Below are 19,982 nucleotides of genomic sequence, written 5' to 3' on the forward strand. Positions count from 1 at the left end.
CCATGCCGCCGTCCACGGCTGGAGCAACGGCCATGCCCGGCCACTGCCCTACCCGCGTCGCCCGGTGAGCTCCAAGCACCGGAGCCACTGGGCACGCACCACCACTTCCACACGCCACTGGCGGTCCCCCATCGCGAGGAGAAAGGTGGCCGCATCCACCACCCGCGTCAACTGCACCAGCCGGCCCTGCAGCCACCGCCAGATCTACAGCCGACGGACCACTACAGCTCCGCCCCGCCACCAGCGTACCTGTCGGCACGCCCCTTGACCCCTGCCGTCGGGATCTGACGAGGGAGCACCACCGCAGCTTGCATCCTCGCCATCCCCACGCCCAGGCTCGCACCACCTGACCTCACGCAACCGCCGCCACGCCGCCAGACAGCCGCACGACCGGCACGCCACCCAGGACACCGCCGCACCGTCCCACGCGAACGACGCGCTCCTCGCCAAGGCCCTGTGTCATGCGCCGCAGAACACCAGGAAAGGAGGGAGTGGGAAAGAAGGGAGTGGAGCCCCGTCGCCACCGACACCAGCCGGGCTTTGCCCGGTGGCGCTCTCGCCGGGCGGCAGGGCGCAACTATTTTTTTGTGAACATTTTGAAGCCATGAATATATTTTAAATTCATGAATTTATCTAAAATTCATTGTTTTTAAAAGTCATAATATTTTTAAAGTTGTTTAACCATCATTTAATTTAACTAACCTTTTCAAATAAAAATAGACATGCGATTTTTTCTGAGCTGGCAGTGGGGTGAGCGAAAAAAACTAAACGAGTGAGGGGAGCAAGGAGCCAAGCTGAGCGAGCAAGAGCTTCGTGTGCTGACCTATGCGAGCGTCACAATAACAATTCCATGGGTTTAGCATAATGGGTTTGCTATTTCACATCTAGATGTGAGATATTATCTCACATCTAACTCCCTCATCCTTGATTTTTTTTTAAAGTCTCTCATTGATTTGTTTTGTCCCAAAAATTCACGCATATGCTAATCTCGCGGTTGTCCTCGTTCGAGCTGGAGCGTGCTGTGCTCGCGCAGCTGAAGCGTGCATCGTGGCAGCTTGGGCTGGCCCATGTGTGTGGCAGCGTGGGCTGTCTTTGTCTGTTTTTTCTTTCTTTTTTTGTCTATTTTCTAAACTGTCTCCGTTCGCTACATCCTTTGCATTTACTGAGGCCTTTTATCTTTTCTTTATTTTTTTGTTTTTTCTCCCACTGCGATGCTATGAATGCATATATGTCATATGTTGTGTGCATGCATCTCCTTTGTGGGTGTATATACCGTACAATCGTTGATGCATGTTTTTTTTTGTTTCGATTTTTGTGTTCATGTAAGTAAATCATGTATCGAATTGCTAAAACTCATATAGATGAGTTTCAACGATGTTTCATCTAAGTTCCAGTCCATTTGACCCGTCGCTATTAATTTCGTGCAATTCTTTTATCGGGGCTGTCTAGTCCTGTGCATCCGGTGTCACTCGCCCATTGTCCATTTTGAGGCTCGGCACACCGTACATTTTTTGTTGGGACATTCTTTGTGGTTTGATTTTTCTGTGTTGTAGTTGAAAAGACAAGTTGTTTGTATAAGTTGAAGAGATGAGCTGACCGCTGGCTCATCAGTTCTTCTCATCTCTCTCTCTCTCTCTCATTCCTCTTTGTCTTTGGAGCAGAGGTAACCCGAGGATGGATCTGCTTTTAAACACTACAATGACAGGCAACAACCTTTTTTTGGCAAGTCTAACCCTAATATGTAAGAAGCCCGATTTTTTTGTGAGTGCACTGTTCATACGCAACTTGGCCTGGCCCATTTTTGTCCCAGTTGTAACTCCATCCTCAACACGTAACTGGGGACCCGACCACTTTTGTCCCAGTTGCAAGCCCACCCCTGACATGCAAGTCCACCCCTACAAGCCCATTTTTGACTCGTAACTGGGCACGTGTTTCGTCTTTCATCCCAACTAAAGTCGACAATTGACCTGCAATTGGGCTTGTAGTTTCGTAGGTGTCCTAGTTGCAAGTCCGTCTTCCATTCGCAACTGGGTTTATATTTCTCCCATTTGCAAGCCCACCCTCAACTCGCAACTAGACATGTTTTTCTTTTTCATCCCAGTTGCAAGTCTACCCTTGACTCGCAATTGGCTCGTTGTTTTGTAGTTGTCTTAATTTCAAGTCCATCCTCGACTCGCAACTGGGATCACTGTTTTGTTGTTGTCCTACTTGCAAGTCCACCCCCAACTTGCGAATGGGCCCTTATTTTCTTGTTGTCCTAGTTGCAAGTCCACCCTCGACTCGCAACTCGGCATGTGTTATGTTTTTCATCTCAGTTGCAAGTCCACCCGTGAGTCACAACTGAGCTCGTAGTTTTTGTTATCCTATTTACAAGTCCTACCTCGAATCGCAACTAGGCCCATAGTTTCTTTTTTCCCTGTTGCAAGCCCACCCTTGACGTGCAACTGGGCTTGTATTTGGTCTTTCATCCCAGTTGCAAGTCCATCTTTGACTCGCAACTGGATTGTAGTTTGTCTTATCCTAGTTGCAAGTCGACCATTGACTCGCAATTGGGCTCGTAGTTTGTAGTTGTCCCAGTTTTATGTGCATCCACGAGTCGCAACTCAACTCATAGTTCTCTCAGTTGCAAGCGCGCCCTTGACTCGCAGCTAGCCATGTCTATTGTTTTTCATCCAAGTTACAAGTCCACCTTTGACTCGCAACTGGGCTCATAGTTTGTTTCATCTCACCCTCAATTCGCAATTACTGGTCTTGTCCCCCACTACATTTAACGCCTTCAATGCTAACGCAACTAGGCGTGGCTGGGTTGGGTTGTGGAATTGACGTTCTCGGGGGTAATTGACCTTTTTCATAGCTGCAAGTCCACCATCGACTCGTAACTCGGGCTCGACCTTTTATTGTCCCAGTTGCAAGTCCACCCTCGACTCACAACTGGGGCCCAACCTTTTTTGTCCCAGTTGCGAATCCACCCTCGACTCGCCACTAGGGGTCCGATCTTTTTTTGTCCCAGTTGCAAGTCCACCCCTCGATAGCGAAAAAACCGCAGATGAGCCGGCCCAAGTAGCTAGGATACTTTTTCTATTTTCTTTTGTTTTTTCTTTATGATTTTTTATTTTTATATTTTATCATTTTTTTTCTTTCATTGGTTTTCCTCTCGTTTTAATCCCAGTTGCAAGTCCACCCTTGACTCGCAACTAGGACCATAGTTTGTTTCATCTCAGTTGTAAGTCAACCCTTGACTTGTAGCTTGTCTCGTAGTTTCATAGTTGTCCCAGTTGCAAGTCCATCCCTCGACTCGCAACTGGGCACGTAGTAGTCCGAGTCCCAAGCCCACCCCAACTCACTACTGGAGCCTATGTTCTGTTTTTCGGGTTTGTTGTCTCACATCTAGATGTGAAATAATACCTCAAATCTAAGTGCATTATTGTAGGATAACTCTTTGCTATAAGATTTTTGTTTTGTTTTCCCTTGTTTTTTTCCTCATTTGTTTTTCAACTTTTGTTTTTCTATTTTCTCTTTTTGGTCTTTTTAAATTCATAATTTTCAATAAATAAATAAATTCACCATTTATTTTATTTCCTGTAATTTCCATGCAAGCGCTCTCTCTACCTTCCGCCTCGTTTGTTGCTTTTTGTTTATTAGATATCATGTTGTTGTCTAGGCCTGTTTGGCTTCGCTTTTGTCGGTCCTCGACTCACAACTGATGCCTGACATTGTTTTGTCCCAGTTGCAAGTACGTCCTCGACTCGCAACTGGAGCCCAAAATTTTTTGTCGGAGTTGCAAGTCCGCTCTAGTCTCGCAACTGGGACCCAGTCTTTTTTTAGTTGCAAGTCCATCATCGACTCGCAACTGGGGTCCGACTTTTTTCTAATTACAAGTGCACCCTCGACTCGCAATTGGGGCTCGAACTTTTTTGTCCCAGTTGCAACCCCCCCCCCCTCGACTTGTAACTAGGACATGACTTTTTTCTTAGTTGCAAGTCCACTCTCAACTCGCAATTGGGGTCCGACCTTTTTTGCCCGATTTCCAAGTCCACTCTCGAGTCGCAACTGAGGCCTGACCTTTTTTTCCCTGTCGCAATTCCACTCTCGACTCACAACCGGGTCTCGACACTTGTGGTCCTAATTGTAAGTCTGCCCTTGACTCGCGACGGGGCTCCGGCCTTTTTTGTCCCAGTTAAAAGTCCACCCTCGATTCTTTACTAGGCCTCAATCATTTTTGTCCTAGTTACAAATTCACTCTCGACACAAAATGGGGTAGACTTTTTTTCGCAAGTTGCATGACCACCCTCGACTTGCAACTGGGGACTAACCTTTTTTGTCTGAGTTGCAAGTTCACTCTTTACTCGCAACTAGGGCATAACCTTTTTGTCCGAGTTGCAAGTCCACCCTCGACTCGCAACTAGGGTCCAACCTTTTGTGTCTGAATTGTAAGTCCACCCTTTATTCGCAACTAGGGCTCAACCTTTTTTTTGTCCAAGTTGCAAGTCCATCTTCGACTCGCAACTGGGGCCAACCTTTTTTGTGTGAGTTGTAAGTCCATCCTCGGCTCACAAGTGGGGCCCGACCTTTTTAAGTCCCAATTGCGAATGCACCCTCGATTCGCAACTGGGACCCGATCTTTTTTCCCAGTTGCAATTCTACCGTCGACTCGCAACTGGGACTCGACCTTTTCTTTTCCTAGTTGCAACTCCACCCCTCGACTCGCAAGTATGGCAACCTTTTTGGTCCCAGTTGCAAGTTCAAACTCGACTCGCAACTAGGGCCCGACCTTTTTCCTTCCCAGTTGAGAGTCCACCCTCAACTTCTAGTAGGGGTCCGACCTTTTTTTGTCCTAGCTGCATGTCCACCCTCGTTAGTGAACAAACTGCAGAAGAGCCCGCCCAAGTAGCTAGGATACATTTTTTGTTCTGTTTTCTCCATGTTTTTTTATTTATCATTTTATTCATTGGTTTTTCTCTACTTTTATTTTTTCTATTTTAAAAAATTGATCTCATTTCCTATGATTCTTTTCTCTTTTTTCATAAATTCACAAGTTTCAATAAATGTTTGAAATATGTAAATTTGTTCATTCTTCTAAAATTGTTCGTGTTTATCTATTTTTTAGAACAAATCAAAATGTGCTCATTATTTGTTCTCTTCTTATTTATCTATTTTTTCTATTTGGGTTTGTCTTTCTTTTTTGTTTTCTCTTGTTTGCTTTTAGAACAATGTATATGAAAAAGTTCGCTTTTAGTTCATCGTATATAATAAAGTTCATCATGTACCAAAAAAGAATGTTCACTGTATATTGCAAAAAAAAAATTGTGTGTATTCAGAAAATGATCATCATATATTAAAGGATTGTTCATCATATATTAGAATTTTTTTGGTATTTGCTAACATTTTTTATAATTTTAAAAAATATCTAAATTCATGAACATGTTTTTTGAAATATGTTTTGACCCAACTTTGTTCCTTACAGAAAATTAATTATAAAATAATAAGAGTGAAAAACGCAAAAACCAAAAGACAAAAAGAAAAAAACATTGGTAGCCTACAAGCTAGCAATGAGAGATGTACTTGTAAATGTATAACGATCAGACGCAAAAGCTAACAAATCGACGTTTGGACTAGCGAGCAGTTTTTTCCGGAAAAAGCTAGCGATCAGTTTTTTTACCGGTAGCTAGCAACTAGATTTTTTCAGGGAGCTAGTGACCAGATCTGACGCTAATTAACTGAGTTATTAAGTGTTTGTGTTTATCATTATGCAAGAACAGCCCTTGGTTCTAGCGGCTATAAGTGAGTGTTTAAGAGTAGGAGGTAGGAAATTCAACAACTGGTACGTGCGCCCTTGTTTCCTTTTTTTTTCAGAAACTGAGCCGGATAAAAAAAAGCAAACAAACAATAAAACAGCAGGTTGGCTGGACGTTCTTTGCGTTTCTTCTTCCAGAAACTGAGCCGAATAAAAAAAAGCAAAAAATAAACAGTAGCTTGGCTGGACAATTAACAAAAAGAATGACATCATCTTAGATGTGAGATATTATCTCACATCTAGATGTGATATAGACAGACCCTTAGCATAAAATAAGAACTCCCAAGAAACTCAAACAATCATCACTGGGCTGACGCCAAGGCCAAAATGTGCAAAGGCTTCACAACCACACATCAAATAACTTCTTTCTTCTCTTGAAAAAATAATACCCCAACATCAACCCAACATGATAGAATATATGAAAAAAGAACACCACCAATAAGAATTTAAAACACAAAGCCAACACAGATAAAATCAAAACAAAACAACTGATCATGATAATCTATAGATATAAAAAAAGTTATTTTCAGGTGTGAAGAACGGCGCAGCAAAGCACGCGTTAGCCTCTTGTTAGATCCAACTTAGCATGAAAGCGTCTCATCAAAAGACATGAGGCCGTGAAAAACGAAACGATAGTCAGCCACGTGATTGTTGGGTCAGCGATAACGGAACGTCTTTAGTCAAATCGATCACATTTTCGCCGGTCAAGCCAATTCATGATCACACCAGCCATGCACGAAACGTTTAACTGATAGGTCATTAATATGCCGGGATCACCACGAGCGTTGACATCCATGAGCATTCCCCGGCAAACGGAAGTGCTCCACCATGTCAGTCATGTTCATTGCCACTTGCGTAGCCCTTGCTTTGTGCTTCGCAGTGGGTGCAGCGGCGAAAGTCTCGGCGCGGCGTCCGCTGCGGGGCAACGACACGCTCGTCTCCGCACAGGGCAGGTTCGAGCTCGGCCTGTTCAGCCCCGCTGGCAGCTCCGACGGTAGGTTCTACCTGGGGATCTGGTACAAGAACATCCCTGGCCAGACCGTCGTCTGGGTCGGCAACCGCGCGACCCCCCTGTCCGGCGTCGCGTCCGCCGAGCTCCGGGTGTCCGCCGCCGATGGCAATCTCGAGCTCGTCGGTCCCACCAACGCCTCCGCCTTGCCGGTCGTCGTGTGGTCTTCAAACCTCTCGTCTTCGTCTCTGTCATCGTCGCGGGGCTCGAACACGGTGGAGATCCGCGACGACGGCAACCTGGTCCTTGTCGACGGCGGCAACTCCTCCACCGTGCTATGGCAGAGCTTCGATCACCCGACGGACACGCACGTGCCGGGGGCGTGGATCGGAGAGAACAAGCTCACCGGTGAGTACCAGACGCTGACATCATGGCGGAACGCCCAAGACCCCGCTCCGGGGATGTTCACGGACATGATAGACCCCAATGGCACCAGTGAGTTCTTCTACATGTGGAACCGTTCCCGCGCGTACTGGCGGAGCGGCGTCTGGACGTGGAAAGTCTTCGAGAGGCTGCCGGACGCAACGGGGAGCATCACGTCGTACGAGGAGACGTCGGCGTACCGGCGTCTCACCAACGTCATCACGGACAACACGACCATCACGCGCTTGGTGCTTGATCTCACCGGCCAGGCGAAGCTGTACATCTGGGTGCCCGCGAGGCAGAGCTGGCAACTGTTCTGGACCGCGCCCACCATGCAGTGCCAAGTGTACGCGCTCTGTGGCGCGTTCGGCATCTGCGACCAGAGGAGCCAACTGCCGTGCCGGTGCCCGCCCGGGTTCGCTCCGGTGTCCGAGGGGGACTGGACGCTGAGCGACTGGAGTGGTGGCTGCCGCCGGAGCTCGCAGCTCACATGCGCGCACAACGGGTCGACGGCGGACGGATTCTTAGCGCTGCCGAATGTGAAGCTCCCCGACGAGTCGGTCTCCGTGGCCGTTGCCCAGAGCAAAGCAGAGTGCGAATCGACTTGCCAAAAGAATTGCTCTTGCCAAGCCTATGCCTTCTCCGCCGGGGACGTGGGATGCACCGTCTGGTATGGAGAGATCCGCAACCTTGAGCAGCTCTACGTGGATTCCGACGTCTCTGGGTCAGACCTCCATCTCCGGCTTTCAGAAGCAGGATTGCAAGTTCTGCACGGCTCAGACAGGAAGAAACGAGGTAGAAAGTTATGGCTTGTTTTCGGCATCCCATTGGTCGGCGTTGTAGCATTAGGCGCGTCGGTGATACTGGCCTGGAGGATTCTCCTTGCTCGGAGGAGACGACTAGCCAGAATGGAAAACGAGAAGGGATCCTCCTTGGCCGTGTACAGTTACGGCGACCTCCGTGCCGCCACGAAGAACTTCTCAGAGCGGCTGGGCGGCGGCAGCTTTGGCTCGGTGTACCGTGGTGTCCTGAAGCGGCATAAGGGAGACAACATAATCCAAGTCCAAGTGGCAGTGAAGAAGCTTGAAAGTCTTGGTGGGCGGCAGGGCGACAAGCAGTTTCGGGCGGAGGTGAACACGTTGGGGCTCATCCAGCACGTGAACCTTGTTCGGCTCTTCGGGTTCTGCCCGTCGCATGATGAGAAGATGCTCGTGTACGAGTACATGGCCAGAGGCTCCCTTGACCGCTATCTCTTTGGCAGCGGCGCAAGCCGAAGCTGGCGCGAACGGTACAACATCATGGTTGGCGTGGCAAGAGGGCTGGCCTACCTGCACCACGGTTGTCAGGAGTGCATCATACACTGCGATATTAAGCCGGAGAACATCCTGCTAGACGAGGACATGTCCCCGAGGATCGCCGACTTCGGGATGGCGAAGCTGGTGGGGAGGGACTTCAGCCGCGCGCTGACGACAATGCGGGGCACCATCGGGTATCTGGCGCCGGAGTGGATCTCCGGGCAGCCCATCAGTGCCAAGGCGGATGTGTATAGCTTTGGAATGGTGCTCTTTGAGCTCATCTCAGGACGACGAAACTCCGAGGGGTATAGTGCGGTGGAGGCGGCAGGGAGCGGGAGCAGTGATTCGTGGACCTTCTTCCCCGTGTGGGCATTGGGGAAGGTCATGGAAGGGGAGGTGGGCGCCGTAGCTGACCCGCGGCTGCGTGGAAACGTGAGTCCGGAGGAGCTGGAGCGGGCATGTTGGGTGGCGTGCTGGTGCATCAGGACCAAGAGGGGCAACGGCCGACCATGGCGCAGGTCGTTCAGGCGCTGGAGGGCGCCGTCCAGGTTCACGCGCCGCCAGTTCCGCGGGCTCTGCAGCACCTCGTCACGCTCATGTAATCCACCCGGCGCGGCTACGCAGATCTTCTTATACATCGTTCAAGTCATGAGAAAGCACGTATGCCGACTGAAGTTACCCATTCAGACTAGGCGTTCAAGTCATCGTTACGTACTACTGTCAAAGCACGTGTGGAAGAGTTCCGATGACATAAGAAAGTAGTTTTGCGTTAGGACAGCTGCATGCATTTTTTTAAAGAGAGAGGAAAGTAAGCACGACCTATTCAGCAACTACAAGTCCAACAAATCAAAGCTAAAACAACAAGACAAGATACGAAAACTCAACATGATGACCACCAGCAACACGGAGCTAAACGACGATCAGATCGTCCTAGGCTTGCCATTTCACATTCTTGATTTCATCAATGACACTTTTAATGGCGTGAAGCGATTGTTAAACACCCTTTCGTTCCTCTCACGTCAAATGCTCCAACTGATCAACATGAGAAAGTAGTTTCGTCTGGTGGCGTTTTTTTTAATCCGAAAGACATTTTTGAAGATCACGAAACCATTATCAAGATACTGAGTATATAGGTGGCTATATGGCTAAGCTCGCCTCACATCTGTCGTCTAGGTAGGACCGTAGGAGTGAATATAATCGACAAGAAAATGATAGATTGCACCAATAGTCACTGAAGTTTACCGTCTCCTTGACTTTTGCCATTGTACTTTGAAAAGTATAATTACGTTCATTATGATTTATCAACATTGTCTCGGGTTTATCATGGTAATCCTCTACCTTGTGTGATGGGTGGTGATTTCAAGCTTACAAGAAATAGCTCTTGAAAAAATGCAATGAAACTGACCATTGGAGCTTTGTCTCGAATGCTATTATTGAGCATGTTGGTTTGAAGGGGTTACCTCTTGAAGCAAGAAATTTTACTTTCTTTGAAAAGGAGGTTAAACCCCTGGCCTCTACATAAAGCGATGCACACATCCATATTATATATTCCCTCCATTCCTAAATATACGGTGTATAGTTTTTGGCACGGAAATTATAGAACACACACGGAGGAAAAATTTCACAAGTTTCGGGCGAGATTACAGCTGACTAATTGACATGAGAAAATAGAGGAGCTTGCTTGATATAAGGAAATGTAATCAAATCCCTAAAAAAGTTATCCAAACGTGTGATGCAACGCAATACACCTTATATTTCGGAGTTTTTCTCAAAAATCTATACACCTTATATCAAGGAATGGAGGGAGTATTATTCAACAATTCCTTACAAGATAAAACATCGATCCTTCCGAATCCACCTTCTATGCGACAAAACTCACTCCACCTACAAACTTGATGATAATTGTGGTCATGATCTGGGCTGCATGCCCTGACTGTTGGAAAACATAGTAGAAAACAAAAAAAAACTTCACATCTACGAGCACCCAAGATCAATATGAAGATGCATAACGGGTTGAGATCATGATCGTTACCGTCACTGAGTTGCAGCGGTAGAAGAATGTGTCGGTGTAGATCGTACTTGGAGTCCCTCATACCGTCGATGAGAGATCTCTCGTACCGCTCACGAACAGTCCCTCGAACTGAAGACCGAAAGAATGGCCTCTCTACTTGGTTGCAAGCATGGAGCTTTCACGATCCGATGGCGCTTCGCCGTCCAGAGCTAATCGTTGTTGAAGAATTAGAGGGAGGAGATTAGAACCACACAATCCTTCTAATTATGAGAACAAGAGGATTAGCCTAGCTCTAATTAGTCAATTAGGACCAATTAGAACTAGAACTAGAAGAACTAGAGAGGCTCCAAAACTTGTATGAAACAATAGAGCAAAACCCCTAGTATATATAGCTTGGAGGAGGAGGGGCAGCCAACAAGGAGCACTACAAGAAATATGTCAATTAGTGACCTTCTATCAGTGACCCTCGAAGAATTGGTCATAGATCTGTGACCATTTCAGACCAATTGGTCAAAAGCTGTTCGGAGAGCTACAAACCCTAAACCATTGCGACCATTTTGGTAAGAAAGGTTGTAATTTCCTTACACGAAATGGTCACAAAGCAAACAGTGCTAGTCCGCTGCCTTATTTCTAGTTGTTAACGACCAATATAGATGGTCATAGCTTTGTAGATTATGGTGGGTTGTGATGACTAGGCGCCATCACATCAGTTTTGCCTATGTGTCATGTCCATGTGGCAGTTTTTGCCCTAAGTTGTGAAGCATCCTATATTTCTGTCGTTCCTAAAATTCCCAAAAAAATCTCATAAATTTTTTGGGTCATATCTTCATTAAATATGTTAAAAACCTTCCTTGCCGAGTTCAAAAATAATTCGAAAATATTCATTTTCCTATTCTGTTCAGAGCAGCACTTTGTGAAGGAAGTACCACTTTGGCATGTCCAAATGGTATCCATTTTCTACAGTGCTTTCCTATGCCCAAATAACCATCCTCCACCAAATGCCAGCTCAATCCATTCATTATTTTGAGCCCAGCTTCAACATTCGTATTTATATCCAGTGTGGTACTTTGTAAAGCAAGTACCACCTAGGATCCTCCTTTTGAGGTGAAAATTTGTGAAGACGGTCTTCTTAGTAACTGATCATCCTCGGCCAAAACTTAAGCCCATTAGCCATGTGCATTTCCCGTACCGCAAACCAAACACTTGGCTGCTTATTCATGTTTGAGCATCGATCGGTCTCCTTGTGAGAATCTTATGTTGTGATTTTCTTCGTAGCACCTACATGGGGAGTGCCAAACCCACTAGACATGCCTAGGCAGCCCAGAACACATGGCAATGCCACGGTCACACGATGACCACGCGGCGGGCATGCGAGCTTACGCGCTCTAGAGTTGGGGCTCTCGGCCATCGTCCAAACCTCGATGTCTCACCATCAAACCATGTATTTCTGATTAAATAGATACTTATTTACCTAGAAATGATTTTTGGAAAAAATAAATAGCAAACTATGAGGCAGCTGGAGTTCAAATTTGACCCGCTTCCAACTGAATCGACGGGAATTTGTCTTTTTCACCAGAGGTGGATCAAAATTTTTGACACCCAACCATTTTGTCAATTGTGCATTAAATATGGCCTAGTATTTTATAAAATTGATTAGGTCCAATTTTGCAACAAATATATGGTAGGTCCTTCACAAAAAAAACTCATTTCATGCACTCGGAAAATGGAAAATGGTTTTTTCGTACAAAGAAAATGAAAACTTCCTTAGGCAACATTGTTTGCCATTCCAATATGCACCCTTGTACACAATATGAGATCATTTCAACAAACTATGCCATGAATGTGGCCATAAGATTGATCATTTGGCTTGAAAGCCATGAATCTTCACACTTGATAGCTCATTTCTGAGAACTCTTTTTTAAAATAATTACCATATTACAAGTTTATTATTTTTTCTGGAAACTTGGTCACATATAATGACACAATGCGAAGGTTTTCCAATTTTTTGATTTTTTTTGAATTTTTTATGCCCGTTTCAAAATGCGGTCAAAATGGTTGGCTTGACCGTTCCTAGCTAGTGGTTGAATCTTGGAAAACTTTTGATGTTTCTTTGATTAAATAGATACTTATGTACCTAGAAATGATTTTTGGAAAAATTAAATAGTAAACTATGAGGCAGCTGCAGTTCAAATTTGACCCGCTTCCAACTGAATCAGCGGGAATTTGTCTTTTTCATCAGAGGTGGATCAAAACTTTTGACACCCAACTATTTTGTCAATTGTGCATTAAATATGTCCTAGTATTTTATAAAAATGATTTGGTACAATTTTTCAACAAATATATGGTAGGTCCTTCACAAAAAAACCTCATTTCGGGCACTCGAAAAATGGAAAATGAATTTTCCGTTCAAAGAAAATGAAAACTCCCTTTGGTAACATTGTTTGGAATTCCAAGATGCACCCTTGTGCACAATATGAGATCATTTGAACAAACTATGCCATGAATGTGGCCATAAGATTGATCATTTGGCTTGAAAGCCATGAATCTTCACATTTGATAGCTCGTTTCCATGAGCACTTTTTTGAAATAATTACCATATTACAATTTTATATTTTTTCCTGGTAACTTGGTCACATATAATGACGCAATGCGAAGGTTTTCCAATTTTTTATTTTTATTTTTTTATGCCCGTTTTAAAATGCAGTCAAAACGGCGGGAATGACCGTTCCTAACTAGTGGTTGAATCTTGGAATTTTTTTGGTGTTTCTCTGATTAAATAGATACTTATGTACCTAGAAATGATTTTTGGAAAAAATAAAGAGCAAACTACGAGGTAGCTACAGTTCAAATTTGACCCGCTTCCAGCTGAATCGACGAAAATTTGTCTTTTTCACCAGTGGTGGATCAAAACTTTTGACACCCAACCATTTTTTCAATTGTGCATTAAATATGTCCTAGTATTTTAGAAAAATGATTTGGTACAATTTTGCAACAAATATATGGTAGGTCCTTCACAAAAATACCTCATTTTGGGCACTCGGAAAATGGAAAATGATTTTTTTTCCAAAAGAAAATGAAAACTTCCTTAGGCAACATTGTCTGCCATTCCAGGATGCACCCTTGTGCACAATATGAGATCATTTGAACAAACTATGTCATGAATGTCGCCATAAGATTGATCATTTGGCTTGAAAGCCATGAATCTTCACACTTGATAGCTCGTTTCTGATAATACTTTATTAAAATAATTGTCATATTACAAATTTATTATTTTTGCTAGTAACTTGGTCACATATAATGATACAATTCAAAGGTTTTCTAATTTTTTGGTTTTTTTTTGAAATTTTTATGCCCGTTTCAAAATACGGTCAAAACGGCGGGCATGGCCGTTCCTAGCTAGTTGTTGAATATTGGAAAAGTTTTGGTGTTTCTCTGATTAAATAGATACTTATGTACCTAAAAATGATTTTTGGAAAAATTAAAGAGCAAGCTATAAGGCAGCTGCAGTTCAAACTTGACCCGCTTCCAGCTGGATCGACGGAAATTTGTCTTTTTCACCAGAGGTGGGTCGAAACTTTCGACACCCAACCATTTGATCAATTGTATATTAAATATGTACTATTATTTTAGAAAATTGTTGGAGTCCAATTTTGCAACAAATAATTGATAGCTTCTTCACAAAAGAACCCATTTTTGCCACTCGAAAAATGATTAAAAATAGCTAGAAAGATAAAAAATGCATACAAATTGGTGCTCATCCATAAAATGTGGTCTAACTTTAGTGAAAATTTGTGTGGTGCCCTTTTGCAAAATATTTTTGATAGTTGCTTCACAAAATCCTTCTCTTTTTAGGACTTGAAAACTATTTTAAATCAATGATTTTTCCAACCAATCAGAACTCTTCTCGCGGATCACCGCATTGTAGCTGATCTGAACCGTCCATATCCAACAGATCCAACGCCTCCCACGCCTCTCACCCCATTGTAGCCCAACCCAAACCCTAGCAGCCCGAGGCCGCCTCTCTCTCCCCCAGAACACACCCGTCGTCGCCTCTCTCTCTTCCCCTCTCCCCGATCCAGATCGGCGACGATGGCCCCCCATCGCCGCCCCCTCCTTCCCCATCCTGCCGCCGCCTCTCTCTCCCACCCACCCCGATCCATCCCCTCCCTTTGACTCTCACATCACCTCCGCACCCATCACCTCCCCTGGCGGGATTCGTCGCTCCCCCTTCCTCCGTCTCGCTCACACCCACAGCCGCCGCCGCCGCCGCAACCCAAACCCTCTCCCTCCCACCCTGATCCGCTGTCACCCCCACCGTCTACGACCCAGATCGAGCAAGCGAGGCGGTGCTTCCAGACCCGCGACGGCGGCAGAGGGACGGGGCTGGGGGCGTGTGCCAGATCTGCGCCGACGGCCTGGGCACCACGCTCGAAGGCAAGGTCTTCAGCGCAACCCCCCAACCCCACCCCACCCCTACCCACCCACCACAGCAACAAGGGCAAGCGTGCGTCAACATCAGACGACTCGTCCCGGATTGTGATTCGCGAAGGCGTTTCTCGGCGGCCAGATGAGCTCGCGGATGGCCGGATCGGTCCTCCTCCGCCGCGCCGGCGCTGGCGCCAACCGCCTCTTCGCCACCACCGCGACGTCCCCGGGGGCCAGGACCTCCCTCACCGGCGGCAAGGGCACGTTGGTGCGGATGATGTCCACTTCCGCGGCCTCGCAGGTGGTCAAGGCGGAGGCGGCCAAGGGCGATGGTTAGAAGAAGGAGGTGGCGATCAACAGCTACTAGGGGGATCGAGCAGTCGAAGAAGCTGGTGCGTGAGGAAGACACCGAGTGGAAGTGGTCTTGCTTCAGGGTACGCTCTTCCCTTGCTTCCTCTGCTCTGCTTTTCCCGTTTCGGTTCCGTCGCCGGCGACGGGTCGCCAGATGGGAGCGCGCGTGCGGTCGATGTGCGCTGTAATTTTATTTACTTGTTGCGCCGCCGTCGTGTGTGATTCATTAGTTGGTTTCGCTGCCGCAGCCATGGGAGACGTACACCGCGGACATGTCGATCGATCTGACCAAGCACCACGTGCCCAACACGATGCTCGACAAGATCGCCTACTACACCGTCAAGTCCCTGCGCTTCCCCACCGACATCTTCTTCCAGGTACGCGCGCTTCCTGGTCTGGCGCCCCTGCTACATGCACGAGTGCAAGCGTCACGTGGCCGTGAGCAGGCCAGTTCCACGCCAACAAGATGAACCTGGGCATTGCAACTACCTATGTGAACACGCGATTCTTCTTCCTGATTCGATTTGGTGTTGATTTGATTGATTCCTGACGCATCTAATTCTTCTTCTCAGGTACTCTTCTGTTGATGAACTTCCTCCACACCTACAGTGACAAGAAAACACTGAAGAAGTGGTTCTTCATCGACAAGACAGTTGGCTAAGAAAATCCAGCTGAAAGAGAGACAACCATCGTACCTGCCTGAGAAAGATCCTGTCTACAGTGCATGGATGGTAAGGTTTGTTTCATGATTCAGTTTTGGGTTATGTAGTAAACAATAGTCTAGTTACAATGCCTCTTCTAAAGAAAGACCTGCAGATATCCGTCTTGTGTTGCATGCCTATGAAGCGTATCTGTTGTCAATGCTATCCGTCTAGGCACCTGTCTTCTCGCCTGGCCCTGCATGTGGTATGCTTGCTAGTTCCTTCTACTGGCATCCCCATCTCTCACCACCATTGCGTAGATAGATTAGCAGGATCAGCTCACTGGAGACTACTAGAGAGCATACCGAGCTCACATTTTCAGATTTGCTGTGTGCATAAACAGATTTTACTTAAAAGCTCCCTGTAACCTTTTGTTTCATTGGTCAATCACGATAGCAGCGATGCCGGGGAGCTCCCCTACACACCTATGCATTCTAATGGTCACATCCATGTATCTAGTTCTCCTCATAAAATATTTGCATGCATGACAAAGCTCTAACGTGTACACTGTCATGCTTACTTAGATTAGAAGCATTTTGTACAAGACAAACTACTATATGCTAGTCTTACTTACACTCTGTGTGGGGCACTCTCATTTAATGCATGTTAAATTTAATATTCTAATATATTTCTTTGAAACAATAGTTTAGCATAACTTATCAACTTGATTTTTTTAAACAAATAATACATATTGAATTATTCATATTAATCTAAAATAATAACCAAACAACTACAGGACTGTGCATTAGTAGCATGCATGTGTGACTTCGTTTTTGGTGTGTTCTGCTTGCAGGTCATTGTTGTGAAGGCCCCACAGGAAGGCGTGGGGGATTTGGCACAAGGCCGGCGATCGAGTCTATGCTCTCTCCTCCATGGAAAGACCTATGTTCAGCTTGCTTGAATGAACAGTGTGTGTGGAACAGATTCTTGTCTGAATTCTCTTCTTGTGGGATGAACTTGCTTGTAGTATCTTGGAGTATCAACTTGGAGCATCTTGTTAGAGTAGCATCTTGCAACACATTCGATTACTCCGGTACTGATATTTACAGTAGCATCTTGCAAAATGGAATAGTTAGAGTAGCATCTTTGATTAACTAAATTGATGATTACTGCTGTTAAATTGGGACTTGCAAGCAGTAGTTCCCTCTTCTTATCTCTTCTCTCTTGCAGTAGTTGTTGTAGTAGTAGTAGTTTCTTGCAGTAGTTTAGTGTACGATTTGTCTTTGGTGGAGTATTTCTTGAACTGTGTTGTATTTCCTTTGACTAAATAGTGAATCTAGTTACAACAAAGCATGCTAGTACTTGTCTTTGGTGGAGTAGTTTGACAGTGAGGATCAGTGATGTCCCCTATTAATTTGGTGTAGTTTTGATAGTTAGAGTAGCATGTTGGAGTAGGGTAGTCCACATTTGTCTACATTAGACCAGATTATTCCGATTAGTCCACATTTCATATTATTCTTGGAGCACTGTACTATAGCAGCAGTACTGTACTGTAGCAGCAACATGAGTAAACTGAATACTCCTTCATATGCTTGGTTCCTTCTTATTCTTCCTCAGATTGTGAAAATGGATTCCTTCCTTCTTATGCACTGCACTGTACTGTAGTATAGGTCATCTTCGAATTAATACTCCAAAATTTATCAGTATTGGAGGATTTATTGTTTCCAAATCAATACTCCTGGGCATCATTCATGGTTGTCTAGTAGTCGACATACTTCTGGTTCCATTTAGTGTATGCAGGTAGCAGCAGCTTAAGTGTAATGGAGTTGTTTTGTTACTCTATGCCTACTTCGTTAGAGTTGGCATCATCTCCTTGTCGTTTATAGCATAAACGCCTTCACTATTCTTCCTCTGAACCTCTGATCCTGATGCTGATTGTATTTGTCTTGATGGAATTACATGCAACATGGTGACTCTAGTGCAGGCAGCGTTGGCCATCCTCTTTGAGGCTATGTTTAGGTGATAACTCGGGTAGCCATGACACTACTCTGGCTGATTAGTACCCAGTAGCATGTTTGTAATATTTATATGCATTTTACTTGTAGAAATAATGCTCATGGTATATTTATATGTCCTGCAGCGCATGCTCTTTTTCGGTCTGTATAGAATATTGATATGGTGTTTTGGCAGCTGTGATATTAGATTGCACTTCTTTATGTGATTTACTCATGTTGGCACTACTTGTTAAGTGATTGCTCTGTAACTTGTCTTTTTCGGAACAGTTTGCTTGGTCTTTCATATCTGACTATGTAATGTAGAAGCTCTACTTTATCCTAATAGTTGCATGTAGCATTGTGCTACTATCTGTGTGATGCTAAACAATATGCTCTTAATCTGTTGATATATTCTCAAGTGTTGTTCACCATTTACATTGTTTTTACATTTGCTATATTCACAAATAGTAGTAGTGTCTGGTCTAGATAAGCAAACAAGGTATGATCTATGCAGTTGTTCATCTGAATTGTTTGTTTCTAGGCGGTGTAGGACGAGCTGCAGCAGGACAACCTGGAGCGGAAGAACTTCGAGGGCAAGATCAAGGAGAACCAGGAGACAATCACCGGTTACCTCATCCTCGTCGGCATGCTTGGCTTCTTTGGCAGTCCCCTCTTTGGCTCCGACCAACTTACTTCTGTCGCTGGCTAGCAGCATTTCCAGGTAGAGTTGCGTCCTGCTCTCTTGCCCTCCGTTTAGTTTGCATGGTGGCATCCTGAGCTCGCACTGTAAAATATGCTTTGCCTTCTTCCTGGGCTGGCACTCTAAATTTTGCTGTCTTGTCGATAATGCCATATGTCCTAAGCAATCATATTACATTTCTGTTTGTATGGCAATATAAAAAATATTGATGTTGTCGTAATTTTCATTGTGTGTGCCTTTCATTTCTTTATTTTGATTGTTTCCCTTGTATTCTATATGCTTCTAATGGTCGATCCTTTCAATGACAGGTGTTGTGTTCTGGAAGATGAAAGAGGAAGAAAATTTATTTTTGTTGAACTAAATTTTTTGTATTCTGTTTTGTTGTACGTATGATTTGATAGTTTTGTATAGGAACATGTGATACTATTTTGTAGGGCTTTATGGCCTGTGATGTAAACACATTTAGTGATGAATTATGAAATTATTTGCAAAATTTATTGAAAAGGAGAATCATTTGTATGAATATGGGCCGCATATATGTGAATGGGCTGAAAAGTATACTGGACCAACTCCAAGATTGAATTATTATTTGACTGTATAAAAAGGCTGAATGTAAACAAGAAAATGGGCTGCACAAAATAGTACCTATATTATTGAAAGGCCAAATGTGCATAGAAGTTCGAGGTGACCTTCGATTGTGAAACGGTACGCAACAACGATAAGTGTTTTTTTCGTAATTAAGCATGACTTCAACTATTTTAATGTCTAATTTTCATATTTTACAATTCGACTAGCTTATTCCATGCCATGCAAGACGCTATGTCTTGGAGAGGATGGATTTTGAAGACCATGAAAATTTTGAAACAAAGAAAATACACCTAAGGACCCATCATGATATGGATTTTGAAGTAAATCTGTGCAATGCTCAGAGCGTAACCCATTTTGGTTGCCAAAATTGGGAAGCACTTTGCAAAATGTATGGTTTTTATGAGGGTATGATTGTCACCATGGATCTTGGTGATCCTGACATCGAGCAAGACAATATGGACATTTGGGTCCTTGTTGATACGCTTCCGATTGTACCGCTATGTGAGTTTCTCAAACATAGTTATTAACTAATTTATATTGTTTATTTCAAAATAGTTGATAGCTTATTTCCATTGACAGCTTATTTTGATTCTTCAAAGACTGTGCGGAAGATGGTAGATAAAACCCACTATACCGATGGCACCGAATTAACGTATAAGGAGAAAAATCATCTGATCGCATTTTGTACTCTTCTTGAGAATTACAATAACTATTATCGAACTCCTCCAAATTATGGTGAATACGTGCCACTAGTGCATGTGTTGAACCACGGTAACTTCTCTGGAGATACCCTGGTTAGATTTTTTACTAT

The 19,982-nt window shown here is 44.7% G+C and overlaps 1 protein-coding gene and 1 pseudogene across 12 annotated transcripts; both read left to right on the forward strand.

Annotated features, from left to right (window-relative positions):
- Positions 1 to 6,622: 6,622 nt before the first annotated feature.
- Positions 6,623 to 9,063, forward strand: LOC123156277 (G-type lectin S-receptor-like serine/threonine-protein kinase At2g19130; annotated as a pseudogene).
- Positions 9,064 to 14,516: 5,453 nt separating this feature from the next.
- LOC123159076 (uncharacterized) lies at positions 14,517 to 19,035 on the forward strand. 12 transcript variants are annotated; one of them, XR_006479502.1, is made up of 7 exons: positions 14,517 to 15,331; positions 15,497 to 15,625; positions 15,821 to 15,979; positions 16,065 to 16,154; positions 16,743 to 17,908; positions 18,425 to 18,604; positions 18,892 to 19,035. XR_006479502.1 is itself a non-coding variant. In XM_044576878.1 (6 exons), the coding sequence occupies exons 3-6, from the start codon at positions 15,973 to 15,975 to the stop codon at positions 18,942 to 18,944; spliced, it is 480 nt and encodes a 159-aa protein (XP_044432813.1). In that variant the 5' UTR covers positions 14,517 to 15,331; positions 15,497 to 15,625; positions 15,821 to 15,972; the 3' UTR covers positions 18,945 to 19,035. The 12 variants fall into 12 exon arrangements, 3 of the variants coding, with proteins under 3 accessions (XP_044432813.1, XP_044432812.1, XP_044432811.1); XR_006479496.1 differs by having other exon boundaries at positions 15,902 to 15,979; XR_006479497.1 differs by having other exon boundaries at positions 15,902 to 15,979; positions 16,743 to 16,982.
- Positions 19,036 to 19,982: the final 947 nt, after the last annotated feature.

This window comes from Triticum aestivum, chromosome 7B (genome assembly GCF_018294505.1).
Source record: "Triticum aestivum cultivar Chinese Spring chromosome 7B, IWGSC CS RefSeq v2.1, whole genome shotgun sequence".
NCBI classification, from domain to species: domain Eukaryota; kingdom Viridiplantae; phylum Streptophyta; class Magnoliopsida; order Poales; family Poaceae; genus Triticum; species Triticum aestivum.